The following is a 21,588-nucleotide window of genomic DNA, read 5'->3' as shown; positions in this document are numbered from 1 at the left end:
TAGATAATCCGAAGAAAGGGCACAAAAAACAGAGAGAAAAATAACACGTGTGACTCGTGTGCGCTAACTGAAAAGGATGGCCACCAGAGGCGCAGCAGTCGGCAGATGGGATGGAGTAGTAGTAGTACGAGCTGCTCACTCTGTGGGACGGCTCCCCTCTTGGAGGTTTTTGTAGTGGGAGATTTCTATTGGCATTTGGCTCGTGGTAGTGGGCTCACTCGCCTAGTGTTCATACCGACACCCTCCTGGAGGGGTGAGCGAGTCAGTTACATTGACCTTTTTCTTTATTTTATTTATTCTCTGGTATGTGTTAGTACATTTACCCTAGAAATAATAGATTAAAGGGATATTTCGCGCAGCGACACGAGCTGAGCCCAGAAAACGTATTTATAACATGAAGGGCAGTTTCAAAAGCTGCCTTAGTATCATATTTCTGCACAGAAATAAAAATACCCCATACGTAATACATTTTCATACACATTTTAAACATGAAAGTGTGAACATTTATAAAATCGACACATCGATCATTAAATTTGCACTTTTTTTAACTCGATATTTTCGGAAGAGCAGCAGGTGGGAGCTCACAGGGGAAGAACATGAAAAAACATTCTCTCTGATAATATGAAGGGCAGTTTCAAAAGCTGCCTTTGTGTCATATTTCTGTGCAGAAATAAAAATAACCCTTTACGTAATACATTTTCATACACATTTCAAACAAAAGCATGAACAATTTATAAATCGACACATCCATAGCTAAATTTGCACTTATGTAACTCAATATTTTCAGCATAGAACAGCGTCAGAGGCTTATATTTTACCCTAATACCTATGTAATAACTCTCCATAAAATTTGTTAATATCATTTGCATAATCTTTACGGTCTGAACGGCATTTCTACAAATGTATGAATTCGTCAGACATAACGGCGATAGCGGCGCTGTTAACCAAAAATTGTGCCGTAAAAATACCTTAAAATGTCTTATTTTTTTAATGAATATTTTTTATGACAGCTGTAAAACTGATTCGCCGCAAAGCGATTGCGGCGTTAACCGCGGGCCGCCTGTATTTAAGTCGTCTGATCCTTCCTCAAGCTTCCTTGAAATCCACATTTTCTTTAGTTCTCGATATCCACCTTCTGTTAAGTAATGTTCTGACGACCATTTTTGGATGAGACAGGGTGATCATAACTTTATACAATGTGGTATATATTTTTACATTCTCTGTGATGCGGGTGGGGTTACTTGAGCAATCTTGGGAGAACAAATTATGATGGGGGTTGGTACCTGAGCAGGTACTTCAACAACTCAACGCCATAACTATTTTTTCTTAACATTTAAAGAATTCTGTTCAGTTTGCCATGTATGCTAAGGACTGACTTTCAAAACTTCCCTCGACAGAGTAAATGTATACCAATCTGCCATCACATCTTGTATTGTTATAGACTTGCAATCCTTCTTAGGATATTAATAATGTGCTAGACTTGTATTTATCTATTTTCTACTTACGTAAATACGTGTATATCTTCATTATCTGTTCATTTCAATTAGTCCACAATAATTAGCTTTTTATAGCTTTCATTTAATGGATGAAGAATAATGAGCTTAATATAAAGATTCAAGTGTCACAGTCTCCTCTTGAGCCACCATCAATGGTAGCTTAGACCTAAATACTCATTATAGCACATCTACAAAAAACTGATCTTGCAGTTAATCCCCTACCCACTACCTTGGAGATGCACCAAGAGGGTTTATATTTCTTCCACAGTGGCAAAGGAGTAATACCACGCTATTCATCCTACACTCAAGACTTTATAGATCAGACCCAACAAAAAGGCAGGATTTCGAGAAAAAATGATTACCCTCACTTGAAAGCACAGCAGAAATCAGAGCATAAATAGACTGTTCGACGCACTGTCCATTAACCTGTGGCAAAGTAGGAATGTGTGAGGACTCCAGTAGACAGTCATTACTGTCCATTCCCAACGGACAATGAGTCCAGTACACTGCCACTACTGCTACTTTGAACAGAAAAAACCAACATGCCAGTATGGCTCAAGTGTAGGCCCCAAGTGAGGATAATCATCCCAACTCTTTTCCACCAGACAGAAAGGTGGCAAATTAGAAATCTGAGACGAGGTCTTGCACTTGACCTAACAAAGACAAAACGAAATGTTTACCGCAGATGACATTGGCTTTACTGGAATCCAGAAAAGAAAACTACAAAGCAATAATAAATGACATTTACTTCTCTGAAACCTCTGTTAAAGGAACATGATGGGTTTTGTCAGAAAGAGCTACTTCAACATGCTACAAGTCAACTGCATTTTTATCATGAGCAAAAACATTAAATGTCTACGTTCTGTAAGGTCCAGTACTGAAGAAAATCACCTAATCATTAAAATATCCCATTGTATGCCTAAGAAAAACATGATACCTACACTAGCAATACGTGATGATCAAAATCACAGTTAAAATGCTAAGGTGAAACACTAACGAGGATAAATACACAAAATGAGAGAATCAGATTTACCAAAAGATTATTAAGAAGGATGTATACAGTATTAAGCTTAAAAGTGATATGTTACAAGAATGACCTGAAATGCTCATTTTAGAAATGTTGGTGCACTGTAGGTAGTCCCTGCATTACGGCAGCTCTGACTTATGGAGTTCCATACTTGCAGCACTTTTTAAAATATATGTTCATAAAAAAAATTAGTTCTCGGTTACGGTTGATGTTCCAGTTGTTATGGCACCGTAAGCACTGATGTTCCAAGCTATAGCGTTTTCCAACTTACGGCACACCACTGGAACATAAGACCCAGCTGTAGCCCGGGACTGCCTATATTCTAAATACCAAGAAATGAATGCATGGATGAGTAAAAAATACCTTCAAATTCATTTGGACTGACAAAAAATAAAAATGGCAATTCAAGAAAAGGGCACCTAGTACTACACACAACAGTCGTGAAAAAGCTACACAATGCTACTGTAATGGCTTGAACTGTGCTGACACAAGAAGTACATGTTGCTAGTGAACAAGGGCTGGCACTACGCATGGAGAAATCTGATTGGCAAGGCACATGATATATAACAGCTTTGACAGGATAAACTACATGATGTACATTAACTATAAGATATTAAACTAAGATGTTTAATGGGTATCTAACAGGAAAAATCATTAACTTAAAATTCCTGATATCAGGCAGCAATCTGATTTGTGTATTAGTCAAAAAGATATTTTTATAATAAAATTAGATTTTGTATATACTTACCCAGTAATTATATCACTAAGAGTTTCTACTTGATGGCAGCCTAAATTCAAATTTCGCAGGTAGTGCTTCGATGGCTCAGGGTAGTATAACGTGCCGTTTTCCCCTGCAGCAATACCTAGGAAACTGACTTAGCTAATCACCATCATTCTGTTTTATAGCATAATTGTCCATCAGAGGGGGTAGGCAGGTGGGCTCTGATCATATACTAGGTAAGTACGTATATACAAAATCTAATTTTATTATAAAAATATCATTTTTGTATATGTGACTAACCCAGTAATTATATTGCTAATTCTACACTCAATGGAGGTGGGATCATGGACATATTCTACTCCAAAGCATTAAATCATGTAATGAATTTGAAATAGAAGTTTTCTAGCAATGGAAAAACACTGCTTGTTGTTCCTATTAATTAAGAGAACTATGCAGATGAATACTGCCTCTAGTTGGTGCTCATCTTAACTCGTAGTGGCGTGGCGGTAGAGCCAAGGGTCGCCTCCTACTTAGGGGAAACTTTGCAGTGAGGGGAATGCTCCTGTGGCTAGCAAAGTTGGATAGGTGCCCACCCCTTGCCTGAGCAGCACCAAAATAAAACAACCAGAAAACGCCGACTCCTACACTGAAATAAAGTCATGACCCAACCACTGAGAGTGGTGGGTGCTCCAGGTACACTGTACCCTGTGGCTCTCCAAGCTCAGCACCTTACTGAAAAGGTCATGCCAGTCACTAACAATGGTCTCGAGGTGTTGAAAAATTTCAACCTTTTTTTTTTTAGGCTTCCATAGACAAGAAAACAAATATAATAAGAAAAAATCGTTTATGCCTCTGGTAGATCAATAGCAGAATGGGCTTAAAGAGCAACAAACTACTGAAAACTCAGGAGGAAGAAGCTGTTCTTATATCCTCAGCTATGCTCCCAACAAGGCCAAAAGACACTCCACAACAGTGTGTGTCTCAAACATGAAGCCCATATAAAATGGAAGACCATACGTTTAGACAGAGGAAGAGACGAGTTCTTACCATAACTTCCTAGGGTATGGATGGTCCTCTGATTCCTGTTGCAATGATGGCTAGAAGTCTTTAGCCATGTAAAAAAAACAGGAATATACTGCTTGACGAACCGCTTCTTGTCACTGCGAAGTTTGGTTCAGGGAGTAACTCTCCTGTTTACCCTGAAAGCAGAGCTATCAGAGCAGGCTAAGTCTTCTAATGTTCACTCCAAATTGTGGTTAACAACTAGTAGTTGAACACTATGAATAAAGAGAAAATAAAAAAAAACTGCTGTATTTGTCTGACCAATCATTCTGAATCACTGCAGTGGTCTATGCATTAACTGCGACGAAGCTGAAGATCCGAGACTTCTGTTGCACCGTGGGGTAAACAGTTGTCTGTGATTACACTGGCCTTATGCCAGCATGGGCTCTTGCTCATAGAGCAGCCCGTAAAGGGTAAACAGAAAGACAATGCTGAATCTAATGAGACATAACTCTGTCGGATGATTCTCGCAATGGTAATTGAGGAGCCCAAAACAAGAACCATAAGTGAGCATCTAAAGCCAGTGAAAGACATACATCTGTAATGGTTGGGGAGAGATTCAAGTTAGGTGTTAACCGTTGACAGAGGAAAACAAACTAGGACGAACAAAATCTCAATGAGGAGCCAGGCACTCAACTCAACTCCATGGGCCGAGTTGCCCAGTAGTACATTTAGTCTTGACATGTGTTCGTCTTATATAGCTATCGAGTGCACAACAGATACACTCGAGCAACTGCATGTTAGTCGAAACACAAGGGAAAGCAATCCTCTTTGGTGATAATGCCAAACCTGTGGTGTTGTTGCCAAACAAAACAACTAAACGTCTCAAAGTCCCAATTTGAAACTTTTGGGGGGCATGGAAGGCTGTCCTAAGTTTCAGGTTATTACCAGCAATTCAGGTTACAATAAGGTACTATTTGTCTTGGCCATGCACTAAGGCTAACTTACCAGTGTGCGTCTATCACTCAGATGGTACAACTGCTAACAGATGCCTGCCGCAAAAATATACATGTATATTCGTAGGCTACCGTTGATCGAACGCCCACCTAATTCTTCTTCGCTTTGAAAGAGAAAAAGAATGACTGGAGGCAGATATCCTTTATTCTCTAATGAAGAGAGTGAACAAGATGTTATCCCGAACGGTTTCTACGCCGAAAACAGGACACCAAAGACGACTAGTCTATGCTGAACTGGCTGTTCCCACAAAAAATGAAAGTACTTCTGGTGATATCCTAAGTAGGACCAGGAACATAGAGGCACTTGAATCCGAACTCTGCAGAGAACACTCTGTAGAGTTCCTAATATTCCCCATTCATCACGTCATAACCCAGGAAGTAGGTGGAAAAAAAAAAAAAAAAAAAAAAAAAAAGAGGATTGACAGTTCTAGCCTGCTCTTCTCAGAACTAGCAGGAGGGGGTGATAACGCACGCGGTCATCGATTTGCAGTGATGTTAGCAAAGCACGGACTAAGGAAAAAATATTCACCTTAGCAAAAAACACTTCCAGAAGGGAGAGCATGGGCTCTCACAGACCAAACAAGGCCTTCTCTTCCTACAACTGGTCAGATTGCGGGAATAAGATAATTGAGTGGAGTTGAATGCACCAAAAGATGGCAAGAACTTGCCACGTCTCGCCATGCACCTGTCTTCTCCGTGATCGAAAACCTCACGAAAAGGACTATACAGTGCTTACTGCATGACCCAAGTGATGTCCTAATCAAGTGGTAGGACAGGAGCAAACGAAAGATCCTGTAGTGTCGACGAAGACGAATGAGGAGATTGTCATCGGGCATTCAACAGCTAGTGCCAAACTACCAACAGCTGGTGTCAGGGAAGGTGTGGAAAGCTCCGGGCAAGCTGGAGCATGGAAGTGTAGCTCCTCAGATGGAGATTGGTGCTCAATCAAAAAAAAAAAAAAAAAAGATAATACAGAGAGAGATCCAAGCACCCAAACCTGGTGTGCATCCAAAAGGCCAAAGCAGGATCAGAGCTCTGATCCACTTCCTCTTCAACAGACAGGTCGGTACTTCCATCTTTAGAGTATATGAGAAGGTGAGCAAGTCCACACACCTGGCACGAAAGCCAGATAGTCAACTCCTCTAACACACATCCAGACATATGCCTTTCCAGCCGCTGTCTGTTGATATCTGGGACCGACAACAGGTTCGACTGAAGGAGTGACTACCTGTATGCAACCCCATCCTCCCTTGGACCTCCGGTATGTCTTCTCCCCGGTGTGGGGAAGCAGGAAAGTGACCTTTGTCTAAAATCGAGGGACAAGTAGCCACCTCCTCCACTGTACAACACTTCAATGTTACTTTGATAAATCATTAACTGGCAACTTACATGTAGCCTAATCTCGGTAAGTAAATAAATGCAAAGATTTTGGGATAAAAGAATGGATAACATTCTGGAATAACTTTAAGGTAGTCATAACCTTTGGCTTGAGAATAGCCTATGTCGGGTGAACAATCACGCGATGTTTTGCTAATAGCTCATGGCCGGTAAACAAATTCTAAAAATTTGGCTTAAAAGAATGACGTATCATCAAGATTAATTACTAAAGGTAATTCTTAACCAACGACACATTAAGCCCGGTAAGTAAAAAAATTTATACTATAGTGATCCATTCAAGAACTATTTATAAGGCCATTATTATTCCCGGAGACTGCAAGTATCCAGCTAAAACAGATGTTAATCTGAACCAAATAAACTAAAGACATGACTCATCCTGCTCAAAGGCTGTGAATGCATTGCGGTGGTTGTAACTCAACCGAATTCTGGTGATATAACCTGAAAATAAAAACAAGCTGCTGTAAGCACTCAATGTTTCGTCAAGCGCGGCAGAAAACAGAATGACGTGATTAGCTAAGTCATTCCTAGTATTGCCATAGGGGGACGGCACTGTATACCTACACTGAGCCGTTGAAGCGCTACCCGTGAAATTTGAATTTAGGCTGCCATCGAGCAGAAACTCTTAGCAATATAATTACTGGGTAAGTCACATATACAAAAACTTCAAGTTTACATGTACAGCATCTATATCCAGAGCACAAAGCACAAGGTTTTCTTGAAAAGTCTGAAATTCATGTAGGTATGATGCAATTCTGTTGTTTATCTTATTACGGGCAAGGTGATATGACATTTACCTTAAAAAGTTAACCTAATAGAATTCAAGATGGAAAAATTACTTTTTCTCCACCAAAATAAATAGAAAATCAACTTTCTCCACGGCAAAAGGAATACATAAGGCAAAAAATAAAAAAGTAAGTTGTGAAAGCAATATCAAGAAATCTGACAAGAGGCTTCAAAAAATGCAAGTATCAAGAAAACTTATTATAAAGGAGTAGGCCTTAGTCTGCAGACCTACCCTCACCTTGCAACTGAGCATATGGCAAAGATCCTTGGTAAACTGGGACATTTCCACATCCTTGAGAGCATGTGGTAAAATAGTGGTAAGAATATTGGGGATTTAAAAAGCAAAGAAATTAATTCACAAAGTGGTTACTCTAGGATTGGATTCAACAGCATGGTACTCTAAAAAAAAAAAAAAAAAAACATACTTGCATACAAACTACATACATATGTATAAACCTTCAGTTATCTACTTCAAGTAAGTGAAATATTCTTTAATGACAAACCTTGACATCTTGGTAACAAAGGAAATTTTAATTGGAATCTACTGTATCAAAATCCAAAAAATCACCATTAAAAACAAAATGTAGGTATAGATACTGTACCTAAATGGCCTAAAATACATGTATTGTATGCATAATACTATACTAATACCATTTGGTCTAAGCAAAGTACGTACATAAATTCACTTTTTGGTAAATCCTTCAATTCCAGAGAAAAAATAATCTGAATCCACAAATCCACCTTGAAACCAATTCTCCAAGATTTAGTATCAGATTCAATACAAAGGCACATGCTCCCATATATAAATAATGTTGGGACAGTATCTAACAAAACAGTCTCAAAATGGGTAACTAATTTATTCCTTTAAGAGCTACTGTCAAGAAATGCAGAAAGAAGCAGAAGACCCCCATTCCAATTTATACCCAACCATATTGTCTCTTCAAGCTCCATTTCATATTTCATGTCTTATATGTTACAGCCAGGCTTGTCCAGACATATGCAAACATTCAAAAGACCTTTTTGAATTACTTTTGTAAATTTAAGATAATATCCCATTGCACAGAAATCTTACTTAAAAAATTATAACACTTCTGTGGGGAAAATCAAAATCCGGATACAAAAGCCAAAGCAGTGACTAACTTCCTCTGCTATGGTACTTAAAACATCATCACCAACTTATCTGTTCTTACTATGAGGGTCTACCTATTAAGTATGCCTAAACACTTTTTTTTTTTCCTTTTTTGCAATGGTTGTGCTAAGTACCTTGCATACTCTTCTGAAGGTGGGAAAAGACTTTAACGGTTACAATTCTTTTGTCTGCCACTCATTCCTACCTTTACTGTGCCCTCCTCCTCACCAGTAATGTCATCCTTTGATTATCCACAATAATAGAACCAAGGCCCTACTGGATATAGTAAAAATCTGGATAAAATAAAATAAAATCTTTAGGGATGTGAAATGGTGACTGCCTACTTTACTCCCTCAACCTTGTCACTACCATGAACATTAAATATGTTTATAAAGAACAACAATCATACTTTTAAATAAACTTTTGTTACAGGGAATTTTCCCATATTTGTAAGAAAATATGCTATATAGTAAAAACAGCTAACAAAAACAAACCTCTCTCTCTCTCTTGTAAACAACATTCAATAGGGTAGGTGTACTGTACATACTGTACACTATCAAATACGCAAGTATCACTTTAACTATTTTACATAAAAACGTGAATACTACACTTATACAATAATTTTATATATAAAAAAAAAAAATTCTTTTCACTCTCACACAACACACAATATGGTAGGCATGTTGGTACATATGGGATACTTGATAGCTGACCTGTGTTTACCGACAGACTACCATGGTTTTATCACTATTAATGCATTTTTATCCAGCATCTTTTTTATCAGTTGTTATTATCCTGTATTATTTTTGTTTCTTTTATTTATTACATGATAAAAGTTGCCATTTTTATTCACTCTTATGTTTTCTTACTCTGAATTATGCAAAGTATTGCATCATTCCTACTGGGCCCTAGACTGCGCTCTAAGTATGTTACTTTTAAGAACATTATTAAAAAGTTGTCATTAACCTTCTGTTTTATTATCATCATTGATTTCTCATTTTGCCCTTTCATGGAAATAATGTGTGTGTGTGTGTGTGTGTGTGTGTGTGTGTGTGTGTGTGTGTGTGTGTGTGTGTGTGTGTGTGTGTGTGTAGGAGTAAAACTTGCCCTGTGTTTATATCCTAAGTATGTACATACAATGTTTCTCAATATTGTGTCCAAAGCAAATATACTTATGGACATTAACAAAAAGTATTTAGTCATCTTGTTTGATTGTAATCAATGATTTTTTATTTCACCTCATAATATCGCAAAGTTTTACTTTTGTGTGCATGTGTGTGTTTCCATCTATGTACTATAGCATTTCATTAATGTTAACAGCACCATTGAGGTTTTCTTTTTTACTCACATATGATTATCAAACACATCAAAATAGTAGACATGAGAATATTTGATCAATGTTGATAATACATTTCATATCAATCATTAATTTTCCAGTTAATGTCATTGTGCTGCTTTGAAACTCCCAATGTTTACATTCAATTTTCATAAGCTTTGTCAGAAAAAATACTTTGTTTGTTCACTTTCAAATTTTTTTACATTTTATTAAACTTATAATAAAGTAGTTATGCACAAACTACAAGCTTCTATGCACTGATCCCATGAGTTAATTCTGACATGGACTAAATAGTCTTTACTTTGGCCTGCTCATCAAAAGGGGCAGATAGGCCCCCTTCCTATTCTTCAAGATAATGATGAATAAGGCCTACAGCAACATGAGTAAAGCTACTCGGCACATGGCAAGGTGGAGGTCACCACACTGTAAAATTTTCAAAGTATAGAAAGGGTATAACAACTGAGCTAAGGTTTAAATACAAGTTAAAAACCTCTAATGCTTAGAAATGCCACTCTCAATGGATAGGCAGAGCATTTGTGGTGAATATTATACTCTTTTTACATTTAGTCTCAAAATGGGCTTTGAAAGTATGTGATTATGTCATGAAATGAACTTTTACTCTTTATCAAATAACCATATTGTTACCCTGATAGTGTAATGCAACAATAGTCACTAATAATATACTAGTTTTGAGTTAATGATAGTAATTCTGAAGCAAGTTCAGTATGCTACAAATGCAGTACATACTTGGCAATTATATTGTTGCCAAGACTCACTTAATTACACGATCACACTTATATATACGTATATACATATATATACAGATATATATATATATCATTATATATATATAGATATATATATATATATATATATATATATATATATATATATATATATTATATATATATATATAAACATATGCATAAGTATAGTTTGTTGCCTCTTGCGCATTTGCTGCTATATTCTTGTCACTGCTCTCAAGACTCAAAGTCACTCAACATTTCAGTCCAGTGGTGTTACGTGTGCATGGTGGAGGTGAGGTGTGGTTGGTGGAGTTGGGTGCAGTTATTGAGCAATGTTTTGACGTTTTAGAGAATTCTGAGAACATTTTTTTTGGTGAAACTTAATAAGTGTTGATTTCACATACAAGAACTAACCTTCCCAAGTGAAATACGTATTATAAAAAGCTTGAATTCTTCAAAGAGACATCATCGCCAGTGTATCCCAGACAGTGTGGCACCAATATTTCAAAACCTATTGCACAAACAACCGACTACCACAACACCTTCTTTCTCGTATACATGAAGCTGCAGATCACTCACCTGCCTTCATCACTACTATATTTTGATTTTCAAGGGTGATGAAAATAATAAATTGATAAACCAAACTTTTAAATCTATTGACCTTGTGATTTTATATACTGTGAGCTAAAACTACACCTAAGGGTGTAATGGATTAATATATTAATTATATAATTAATATACATGGGTATATATGTACATCCTATAGTATACCCAGTAAAAGGGTATTCTTTAACCACGATACACCCCTACGTAAGGGTATCACAAGTATATGTTACACCCTTGATAAGGGTATATTGTAAAGGGTATATTATATTTCTTATAATGTACCCCGATAGGGTATGCTATTTTAACCAATAGAAATACCCTTTTTCTACCACTATTATACCCTTAATATTTTAGAATGCATCCTCAGAGATTCATCTGGGTAGCAGTATCTCTCCTGACAACTCATCGGCATTTCCAGCTACTCTAAACTCTCCTCCTAAATGAATCTTCCTCAACAAAAGTTTTAAATTTGGTGTGTGGCATCTTTGATCTTCAATACCATTCACTTTTTGAAGGAGACTTTAGTGGTGGAGTTCGACAAGATGGGGAAGAATCATCGACCAAGGATTATGATTATCAAACATTTTAATGTTCCTTACGGATGTCTAGCCAAGATTAAGCAGTGAGATTAATATGAGAGGCTATGACTGACCCATGGGCACTCCACATTATTTCTTATCAAATCAGAGACTGATGCATTTAGTATTCAAAACTCCAGACTGTAATATATAACCAAGGATGCCTTCTATTTCCATAATATCACAGCAAGGTTCTACCAGTAACTTTCACACCAAGCTCTGTCACCTGAGTTACACTTACCAAAGATATTTTCAGATAACCATGTCTACTAAACTGGAGGGGAGAGATCATCAGCAGAATGAGTGCAATCTTAACAGATAGGAACACTTCAACTGAGGATATCTCAAAAGCAATGCAGATGGTTCAATTGCACATGAGGGTGTTGAACCTTTACAACTGGCTTCCTTGTAAGTGATGTTGCCCTAAAGGATCTCTCTAGTCTCTTCTCTGCTGATCTGTGTGCACTTAAATCTATTCCAACTGCCTACCTTGTGAAAATCCTAAACTTTTATCATAAGTTACTTCAAGTACCTCTCAAATATTTTTATGATATGTGTGTGTATAATGTTGGTTATGTAATTACAGGCGGTCTGTGACTTATGGCAGGGTTCCGTTCCAACGGCATGCCATAAGTCAGTGCTTATTAATTAATAGTCACATATAAGCGCTATAACTAGATACTACATACCTAGTCTTGTTGTAAGAACCTTTAACGGTGCTTACAACACTGTAACTTTATTACGGCACCATAACTAGATATCAATTTTTTATGTATTTGAAAAAGTACCATGAGATTGGAATACCATAAGTCGGTGCCCCCATAACTCAGGGATGCCCTGTATCCTTACCTGATGGGTTATCTATTATTCTTTTAAATCTACGTTGTGGTGCTTTCAATCAATAACATCCTTATCCATCTGGGAAACTGATTATGATTTTCTCTTCCAATTAAGTTGAAGAAGAATGGTAACCTTGTAAATTTATTGAGAAAAATATATGCAGTTTTTACTTTGAGAGTACTTTTCATTTTAGCAGCTACAAACTGCATAATTTTTAGCATCAATGGAAACAACTTAAAAGTTCACCATACTGTATTTGTAATGACACGAACTTAATACTAACCTCGTTTATGAAACATGTCTTTATCAATGATAAGAAATACACAAAAACACAGGATTTTTCTTTGATACATACATCTTTACCACCAAACCATGTAATACAACAGGATGACTTCCTTTTCTGGCAAGGCATACATATACTGTACTACAAGAAGCTAAAATAAAATAAGACAACTTATACCAAATACTGTGTCACTTACCTTGAAATACAATGTGTGACAGAGATCCTTAATAAAGTGTGACATCTCAATAAGTTTCTCCCGACACAGTGGGAAGGAAGCGGCAGCTGTATAACACTTTGCAATATTGGTGCAAACTTGTACAGCAACATCACCCTGCTTACTGCTGGCATTTAGGACACTAACACAACGGTTATATGCACCTTGTAGCACCTGCAATGATTCACAGGGTAAGACTGATTTGCATATAAAGTTTTCAGGATTTTAACAATAAATAACACTGAAAAAGCCATGAAATTACACCCACTGTAGTACATAATTCACTCTAGACACAGGCTACAGATAGTCAGTCCCTGGGTTACGTCAGTCTCCGTTTATGTCATTCCAAGCTTACGTCACTTTTCAAATATATTCATAAAAAAATCTGTTCCAGGTTACAGTAGATGTTCTGAGGTTATGTCATTTCAGTGTTATGGCGAGCTGTAAGAGACGGAAGAATATTTGTACATTTTTGGAGAAAATTCTACAAAATCATGGCTGTACACCTCACAAGAAGCAAGTTAAATCAATTAGGAAGTTTTCATGACAACCAAAGGATTAAAGGTAAGGCTTTCATTTTTTAACAATTTCTGAATACTGAGTTCCTGCTTACATTGCACTTCAGGAACGGAAACCCCGACGTAACCCAGGGACTGCCTGTACACATACTGTGAATTCTGAAGGGGGAACTGTCAAGAAACTGGCCATATAGATGCTGCATAAAAAAATGAGGTGGACTCATCAAGGAGTATTAAATGTAACCGATGGTGACTCAAGAGAGGCTTGGGATCATAAAATGCACATAAAACTAAGGGTTTCTGATGTGCAAAATTTATAATAGCAAATGACTACTAGAGTGGGGCAGAGCACTGTACTGCAGTGAATGAGCAAACCTTTGAGGCAGAGCATCATACTGCAGTGAATGGGCTAACCTTTGAAATGGCAGAGCATTTCTATTACTGTGGGAACACAACTAACTTTGAAGCAAATAGTATAGGGCAGCAAGAAATTTTTAAAAAATGAGTACAGAAAGCCTAAATGGTTAGACTGCAAGACTTCAAGTAATATAAGTATTTCATTGATAAACAGAGCAAATATTCACGATAAGTTGATAAGGCCTGTACTACACTGTACAGTGTGGACAAGGGCACTGACAAAGAAAATGAAAGAGATTCTGCTATATGTAACTGCAAAATAATGAGATTCATGACTGGAGTGAGAAGAGATCACATTACAACTAAAGAAGATGTGTGGTGCTCAACAGCTGGAAAGCAGAATGTGATTTCAAAGACAGATGGTTTGGACATGAGATAGGAAGGGATGAGGAACAATCGGTTAAGAAAAGAAGTATAACAAGTAGCAAAAGGATATTTAATGATTATATTGAAACAACATAGCAGCTATAATGTAATGAAATTTTTAAAAATGCAGAGCGCAATGGAATGTGTCAGGTAATAGATCATCTATAGATATATCAGAAGGGTCATCTCTCTGAGCAAGCTTGGAACACCAAATGCTGAAATACTTCTCAAGGAAGAATCTATGATAATATCAGCAGTAAATAATGTATCCTCTGTCAATGTCTTTTTGAAAAACATAGGGAGAGAAAGTGGTGTAATCTTATCTTTAAATTCCGTAAAATTTTGCAAGTTTTGTAAATCTTTAGAGATTATATGGGAGACTTTCTTGCTGTGTCACATCAATGGCTTTATGACATAAGCTTGTCATCCAGATTTTGTGCAATGCTAGTCCTTGTTTCTTGAGTGTTATCGTCCTTTGCTATGAATTCAACAAGATTTACCACTTACTAATTTGTCAGAATTTCCTAATGGCCTTCAATACATTTTTCTACTTCTTCAACCATCATAACGACATGAAAATTTTTAATCAATTAGTATTTTTCATAGCTAACAAAACTGAGGTCTTAACAATGGGACAATCTAGCACCAGCTGAAAACCGGTTACTAAACAACCAAAGATTGTCAAGTAAGGAACTTGTGGCATCTGGCAACTCATACATATATGAGGTGGAAGCTGGTCACCGACCGGGCTTGGAGCCTTGTGATGCATCAGTCTCTTCTTCCAACCCAGGATATGAGAGGGGCAACTAGAGGTGGGCAGTTAATGTTAAGACCTCAGGTTTGTTAGCTAAGAAAAATACAAAATAATTAAAAATTTGTCATTTGTTCATACATGGAACAAATCTTTGGTATTAATAAACACAATGAGACATATCCAGATTCATTGTATTTGTAGAAGGTAAAGAGAACTTTGTTCAAGCAACAAACCATGTAGGCCACAGGGGTTTGTTACCACTCCTCCCTCCCCTTGACAGTAAGTGCTACTGAGAAACAGATTTGTTTACGGTTTAGGAACAAACCAAATTATTATAACCAGTATGGCTGCCACACTCACCTGTATCAGACCAGTTCCAGTTCATGACGTGTCTTATTCTTCAACCCACCTGTAGGAAGAAGAAGGAAAAAAAGAAAGGAGACTAGCCATCTCACTCATTCTCTCTTCCACACAATCATCTTAGGTAAGATACAAACTGTCCCGCTGAGGCACTGGAAGAGGTACACAATTTGTTGGGCAGCCACCACTGGACCCAAGGAAAAAGTGTTCAAGGACCTGTGGGCAATGTCCTTCAGGAAAAGGAGGTGAACATGGTCTGCCAAAGCCAGGAACCAGGATTCACAATCCTATGAACAGACAATTTCTTCTTAAATATCAGAGAGGAACTCATTCCTTTGATGTCATCTGCTCTAGCCTGCACAGACTCTGTGGCAGAACTATAAGGTGAGGAGTATGCCTGCTTAATCACCTTACGCAGCCAGAATGAAATGGAGATCTTGGAAACTTCCATTCTGGGCTGGCCAGTACTAAAAAAAAGTCTACGACACCTAGGCCTTAGGTGACGAGTCCTTTTTAAATAACAGTGCAGAACTCTGACAGGACAAAGCAAAACTCCTGCAGATCGCTGTCCACAAACTCATTCAGGGAAGGACATGAAAACGAGGCAAACCTGCCATCATGAACCGAGGGATTTTGAGTCTTAGCTACAAATTTCTGGACAAATTCAAAGGCCACAGACCTCCAACCCCTGGTGTGTTTATCGTCATAACTCAGGCCATGAAGCTCTCCAACTCTCTTTGGGGATGCCCAGGCCAACAGAAAAACTGTATTTAGGGTCAGATTCCTGACTGACGGTTGATGTAGTGGCTTGAATGGAGCTCAAATGAGACTACTCAGGACCAGAGTAAGATCCCACATTGGAGGTTTGAGTTCTCTCGGTGAACAGGATTGTTTGAAACTCTTGAACTACATAGAGATTTCTCAGGATGAAGAGATGTCCACGCCCTGAGAGCAAGACCAACCTCAAGGCGGTCGGTCCTGCAGCCCCTAAATGCTGAGACAGAAAGAGCTTTCTTGCTTCTGAGAAAGATTAGAAAATCTGCTATCAGCTGACTGAAGTTTCAAGTCGACCCCAACCAAAGTACTAGACGGCCCACTTGCCCTGGTAAACCGCTGACTAAGACCTCCTGAGATAGCTGGACATTTGGCCAGCTGCTTTACAAGAAAGACCTCTCACTCTCAAGATAGAGGTTCTAACTCTTATAAGAGAAAGCATGAGTAATAGATAGTAAATCATTGGGGGATTAGAGTCGTGAGGGAGAGAATATAGAACTTAGGCCAAAGGCCAAGTGCTTGGACTTATGCAGTCATTCAGCATTAAAATGGAAATTGACAGTAAAAAGAACTGAAGGTGTTGATTATGTATCAGTTGGTAGGTGTTATTTTATCTTTATTTTCTGAATTGGTGAAATGTGGACGTTGTTCAATATAATGAGTTTGATTTTAGGAAGTGTCTTAATGTATTTAAGTTGTGTTGTGATATCATTGAAACAAGATGGCGGTGACGTGGGGTGGAAATGTAAACAAAACAGAGCAGGTAGAACAGGAGAGATGGAATTGGTGTTTGGTCTGGTAGGAGAGAGCTCTCTGTCTTATAGGAATTTGTGGGTTGTAAGTCTTGTTGTGGTATCATTCAATTTCTTAAGCCAGATTATACTGGGACCGAGGAACGTGAACAGGATGGGAGATTGCACGACTGTTGCATATAGGAAAGACTAGGCTAGGAAAATATTCCAAGATGTAACATTAGGAAAACCTCACAGTTAGGAGACGGTAGAACCTAAGTTGGCAGAAAAGAGAATATGAACAGATATAGAGTAAAAAGAATGACAGGCGTTGCAACTAGGGGACGAAGGGACACTGCAAAGAACCTTAAGTAATGCCTAAAGTGCACTGTATGAGGTGAGGTGCACTGACATCACTATCCCTCTCCAGGGGATTACAGTAGTTTCAAAAAGTGGTCACGTGATTTGATTTCAGCAGGGGGGGGGGATAATTCATACTTAATGTTACAGACAACATTACAAGATATGATCAGAAATGTTAAATATTAATGGAGTAAGGAATTATCTTTTTCCTGTCAAAAAATTCTAAGAGTGAATGGGGAGGAAACAAAAGAGGATATTGGGTTTGGTGGTGAGGCAGGCATTAAATGAGGTAGAACAATGCATTTTGTGGATGGTATCGAGCAGACAATAATAAACACCATTTACAGCCTCAATGAACTGAAAAGAAATTGCCAGACTACTGGTCAACAAGGGTGACTCACAAGCTGCCAGCTAAACTCATTTGCGAAACTCCTTGCAGCAAAGAAGGGCCCTTGCACAGAAAATAAAGGACCTTAGGACTGATTTTACTAAAAAGTGCTAAAATACATGGCTGGAGAGTGTAAAATCACACCACACATGAGGAGATTGATAATTATATTAAGGTATCTAGAGGCTAAAAATATACTGAGAGTTCCAAATCTGATATGGTTCTAGAATACAGACAAGAGAAGGGGGCAGCAGTTAGTTACAATACAGTCTGCAGAGAAGTAGCATGACAACAGCCAGCAGGAAGGTCCAGAGTATGAAAACAGGCAACAAGAAGGCCAAGAGTATGACAACAGCCAGCAAGAAGGCTCAGAAAATGTAAAGGAAAGGTCAAAAACAAGGCTTGAACCAGAAGAGGATTCTGGCAGAGCATGAATAAGACAGGAGAGAAATCTATTTCATATATAACCCTGTATACAAGAAAAACTGCACAGAAAAAAAAAATGCTAAGAATCTGGCAAATTGATACGGAAGGATGACAAAAATCTTTAATGGAGTCAGTATGAAATGTTTACATACATGCAGAATATAGTGGGCTGAAACACTGAAGAGATATTTGCTACAATGGTTAGTGAAGGTAGTCCCCAGTTAACATCAGACTTGGCTGACTTTCCGAGGTTACATTGCTCTTCAAATATATTCATCAAAAATTATTTCTCAAATGACAGCATGTTCTGGGTTTGTCACCAATCCGAAGGAAGCCTGAACTTCAATATGGCTCCAAAATGGCAGAATGGTCAAAATTCAGAGCTTTTTTCATGAAAAGCTCAATCAAAATGCAGGTTACATCATTCTCAAGACATCAAAAGAATTAACAGTAAAGATTTCTTACAATTTTCAACTAAATCTCAGGCTACACCATTTGCCAGCTTACGCGCAGTGTAGGAACAGAACCCCCCAACATAACCTGGAGACTGTCTGCACAGGACAATGACTCTCAACATGTTTTGAGAATAGCTCATTAAAGTATTAGTAAAAGCTGTTTAATGTGAAAATCTTGGAAATAGAGGCACTTCTTTTCCAGTTTTGGAAAAGAAATGCCTTTCTTTCCAAATACAGGCAGTCCCCAATTATCGGTGATCCAGTTTTATGAGGCTTGTCTAGCGGCAAAATTTGGAGAAAATTGCCGATTTTCCTGTTATCAGCGCCATACTAGAGTATTGGCGCCGATACGCACCTAATAGAACAGCCATTAACCGGTTATCTCCGCCAAAATCTGGTTATTAGTGCCGATAAGTGCTGAAAATTGCCAATTTTCAGTTAACAGAAACTTTCGCTTATCATCAAGCTGTCAGAACAGTAACCAGGAACTACCTATATGCAGTACAGTAGACCCTCCCTTCCATGGTTCAGAATTCACTACTTCACCGATTTGTGGATTTTTTGTTGGAATATTTATCCACATTATTCACATTAATATTAATAGAGAAATATTCACTATTTGCTGTACTTTCATATTATTTTCGTGACTAAAATTTTTTATGATAAAACTATAAAAATAGGCAGGTATGAGAATTTTTAGAGGGGGTTTTGGTGTTAGAACAATTAAAACAGGAAAGTATAGTAATTGCTTTTAGTGGGGTTTTGGTATTTAAACAATTAAATAGGCAGTTACAGGCAGTCCTCGGTTATCGGTGGACTCTGTCAATGGCAATCCCGTTTCATGGCGTTTGTCTAGCGGCATAAAATCGATGATTTATGGTGCTATAAAGCACCAAGATTTTGTTATCGGCGTCATAAGGCACTGATAATAGAGTCATGGGTCATAACATACCTAACACAGGCCCAATTAACCAAATATCGGCACCATACATCGCTGAGTATAAGCATTTTAAAGGGGGGTTTAAGTCTTTGAACAATTCAAATAGGAAGTCATACACATTTTTCAAGGGGTTTTTGGTCTCTGAGCAAATTGAAATAAGCAGTTATGAGTGTTTTTAGATGGGGTTTTTTTTTGTGTCTGATCAATTAAAATAGGCAGTTATAAGTGTTTTTTGAGGGGTGTCAAGTATTTGCGGGAGGTAATGGTTCCTATACCCCCATGAATACCAGGGATTAACTGTATATGCAAGACAAAAGGTAATTAATACTGGTGAGGTTTCTGAGCAAATGCTCTGAATTTTGTATAATAATATTTACATGCACATTTCATTTGGCATCTCTTCTAATAATGATAATATAATATGCTTCATACCAACAGTTTTCAGAACAATTTTGGATACGATGAAAGGAATAGATCTCTAAAAAACAAGGAAAATATAAACTCACAATGAAATTTATCATACTTACCTACCATTGAAGTTAGCTTATATCTCTTCGCCTATCAGTGCAGAGATATAAGCTAACTTTAACAGTAGGTAAGATTCATCGCAAATAACTGCTTTGTAGAAGGTTCGGTACAAACCTCGAGCCCTTTCTCTCGCCTTAATTCTTCAGCATTTAATGCAGAGCAGTTGATGGTATGGTACGTCAATTCTGCTGCCGCAGCTAGAAGAGAGGTCTCTTTGCTGAAGAGCTGTTCGTCGTCCGCTTCTAGCTGAATGGTTTTGATTAGCATTGGATATCCAGCATATTTGTATGGTGCTAAAACTGTAAAACAAATATATACAATAATCATTTTGAAAAATACACAGGACTATTTGATTCAATATAAAGGCCACAAAACCATGCTACACTTGACAAAATAAAACTTGAATAAAACAATTAAATTTTGTTCCTCAGTTAAAAACTCAACACTACAGGTCATAATGGAATTAACAATACTACTTGATGCCAGTGGCAATGAGCAGTTATTCAGGAATACAAGGTTCGTGCTGCCATTCCAGAGAAAGATAGAGGATAGTTCACAGTTCAAGCTGTATATATTATGTGTATAAAACCAAATACCTTAGTTATGTCTATGAAGAAAAAAACTTAAATGTCTTTTTCTCATAAACGCAATGTATGGCTACCAAAATCATAATTTTTAAAAGTAAATTCTATTTTTCCTAACTATACAAACCTGAGGTCCTTTACATTAGGAATTACTTTCAGTGTAGGCTGGAATACGGCTGATAAATTCTCGAACAAGGTGGTTAGGCAGTAACTACCATTTACTAGGTGGGTCGGCCCACCTGCCCGGATGTAAACACTCCACTTTGCCTTTCGACCTAGGTTTCAGATTGAGGGGTGGCATGAGGTGGGCATTAATGTAAAGGACCTCAGGTTTGTTTAGTTAGGAAAAATACAATTTACTTTCAAATATTGCAATTTGTTCCTACACGATATACAAACCCTTGGTCCTTTACATTAGGAACTCACTAATTGGTGGGAGGAATAAGTAAGCCTCTAGAACTGACTGGAGTTCAGTAACCTGGGCTATTCCTCCTGGTTGTAAGAGCGAGAAGGAGTGCCCTGCCTCTGACAACTTGATCAGAGTATAGGAGCTGCATGATCATGAGTGAGGAATCATAACTCATCCAAAAAGGGGCTGGGAAGAATATTTAGAGTCAGAGACATTAACGCAAAGTTCTGGGAAGGGTTTGCATTATTGCCAGTCTCCTTCCTCCTCTTGCTAGAGGAAGAAATGGGATTGCTTCTATGATTCTGATAAGAAAAATAGAAAGGAAACTCGATGTGCAAGCTTATGGCATCAAACACCTGAACAGCAAGTGTAAGTTAGAATCCTGTCCTCAACTGGAAGG

The 21,588-nt window shown here is 37.8% G+C and overlaps 1 protein-coding gene across 3 annotated transcripts in view; it reads right to left on the bottom strand.

Moving 5' to 3' along the window:
• The window catches only part of LOC135205298 (dnaJ homolog subfamily C member 13-like), a 683,293-nt gene that overhangs the window by 131,374 nt on the left and 530,331 nt on the right, over positions 1-21,588 (bottom strand). For all 3 annotated transcript variants that reach the window (XM_064235698.1, XM_064235699.1, XM_064235700.1), the window contains 2 exons: positions 20,310-20,494; positions 13,158-13,349 (listed from right to left, as the gene is read on the bottom strand). In XM_064235698.1, the coding sequence (XP_064091768.1) occupies positions 13,158-13,349; positions 20,310-20,494 (377 nt within the window). The remainder of the gene's footprint in view (positions 1-13,157; positions 13,350-20,309; positions 20,495-21,588) is intronic.

This window comes from Macrobrachium nipponense, chromosome 49, assembly GCF_015104395.2.
Source record: "Macrobrachium nipponense isolate FS-2020 chromosome 49, ASM1510439v2, whole genome shotgun sequence".
Classification (NCBI taxonomy): domain Eukaryota; kingdom Metazoa; phylum Arthropoda; class Malacostraca; order Decapoda; family Palaemonidae; genus Macrobrachium; species Macrobrachium nipponense.
The sequence above is the reverse complement of the archived record's forward strand: the minus strand, read 5'-3'. Positions and strand labels throughout refer to the sequence as shown.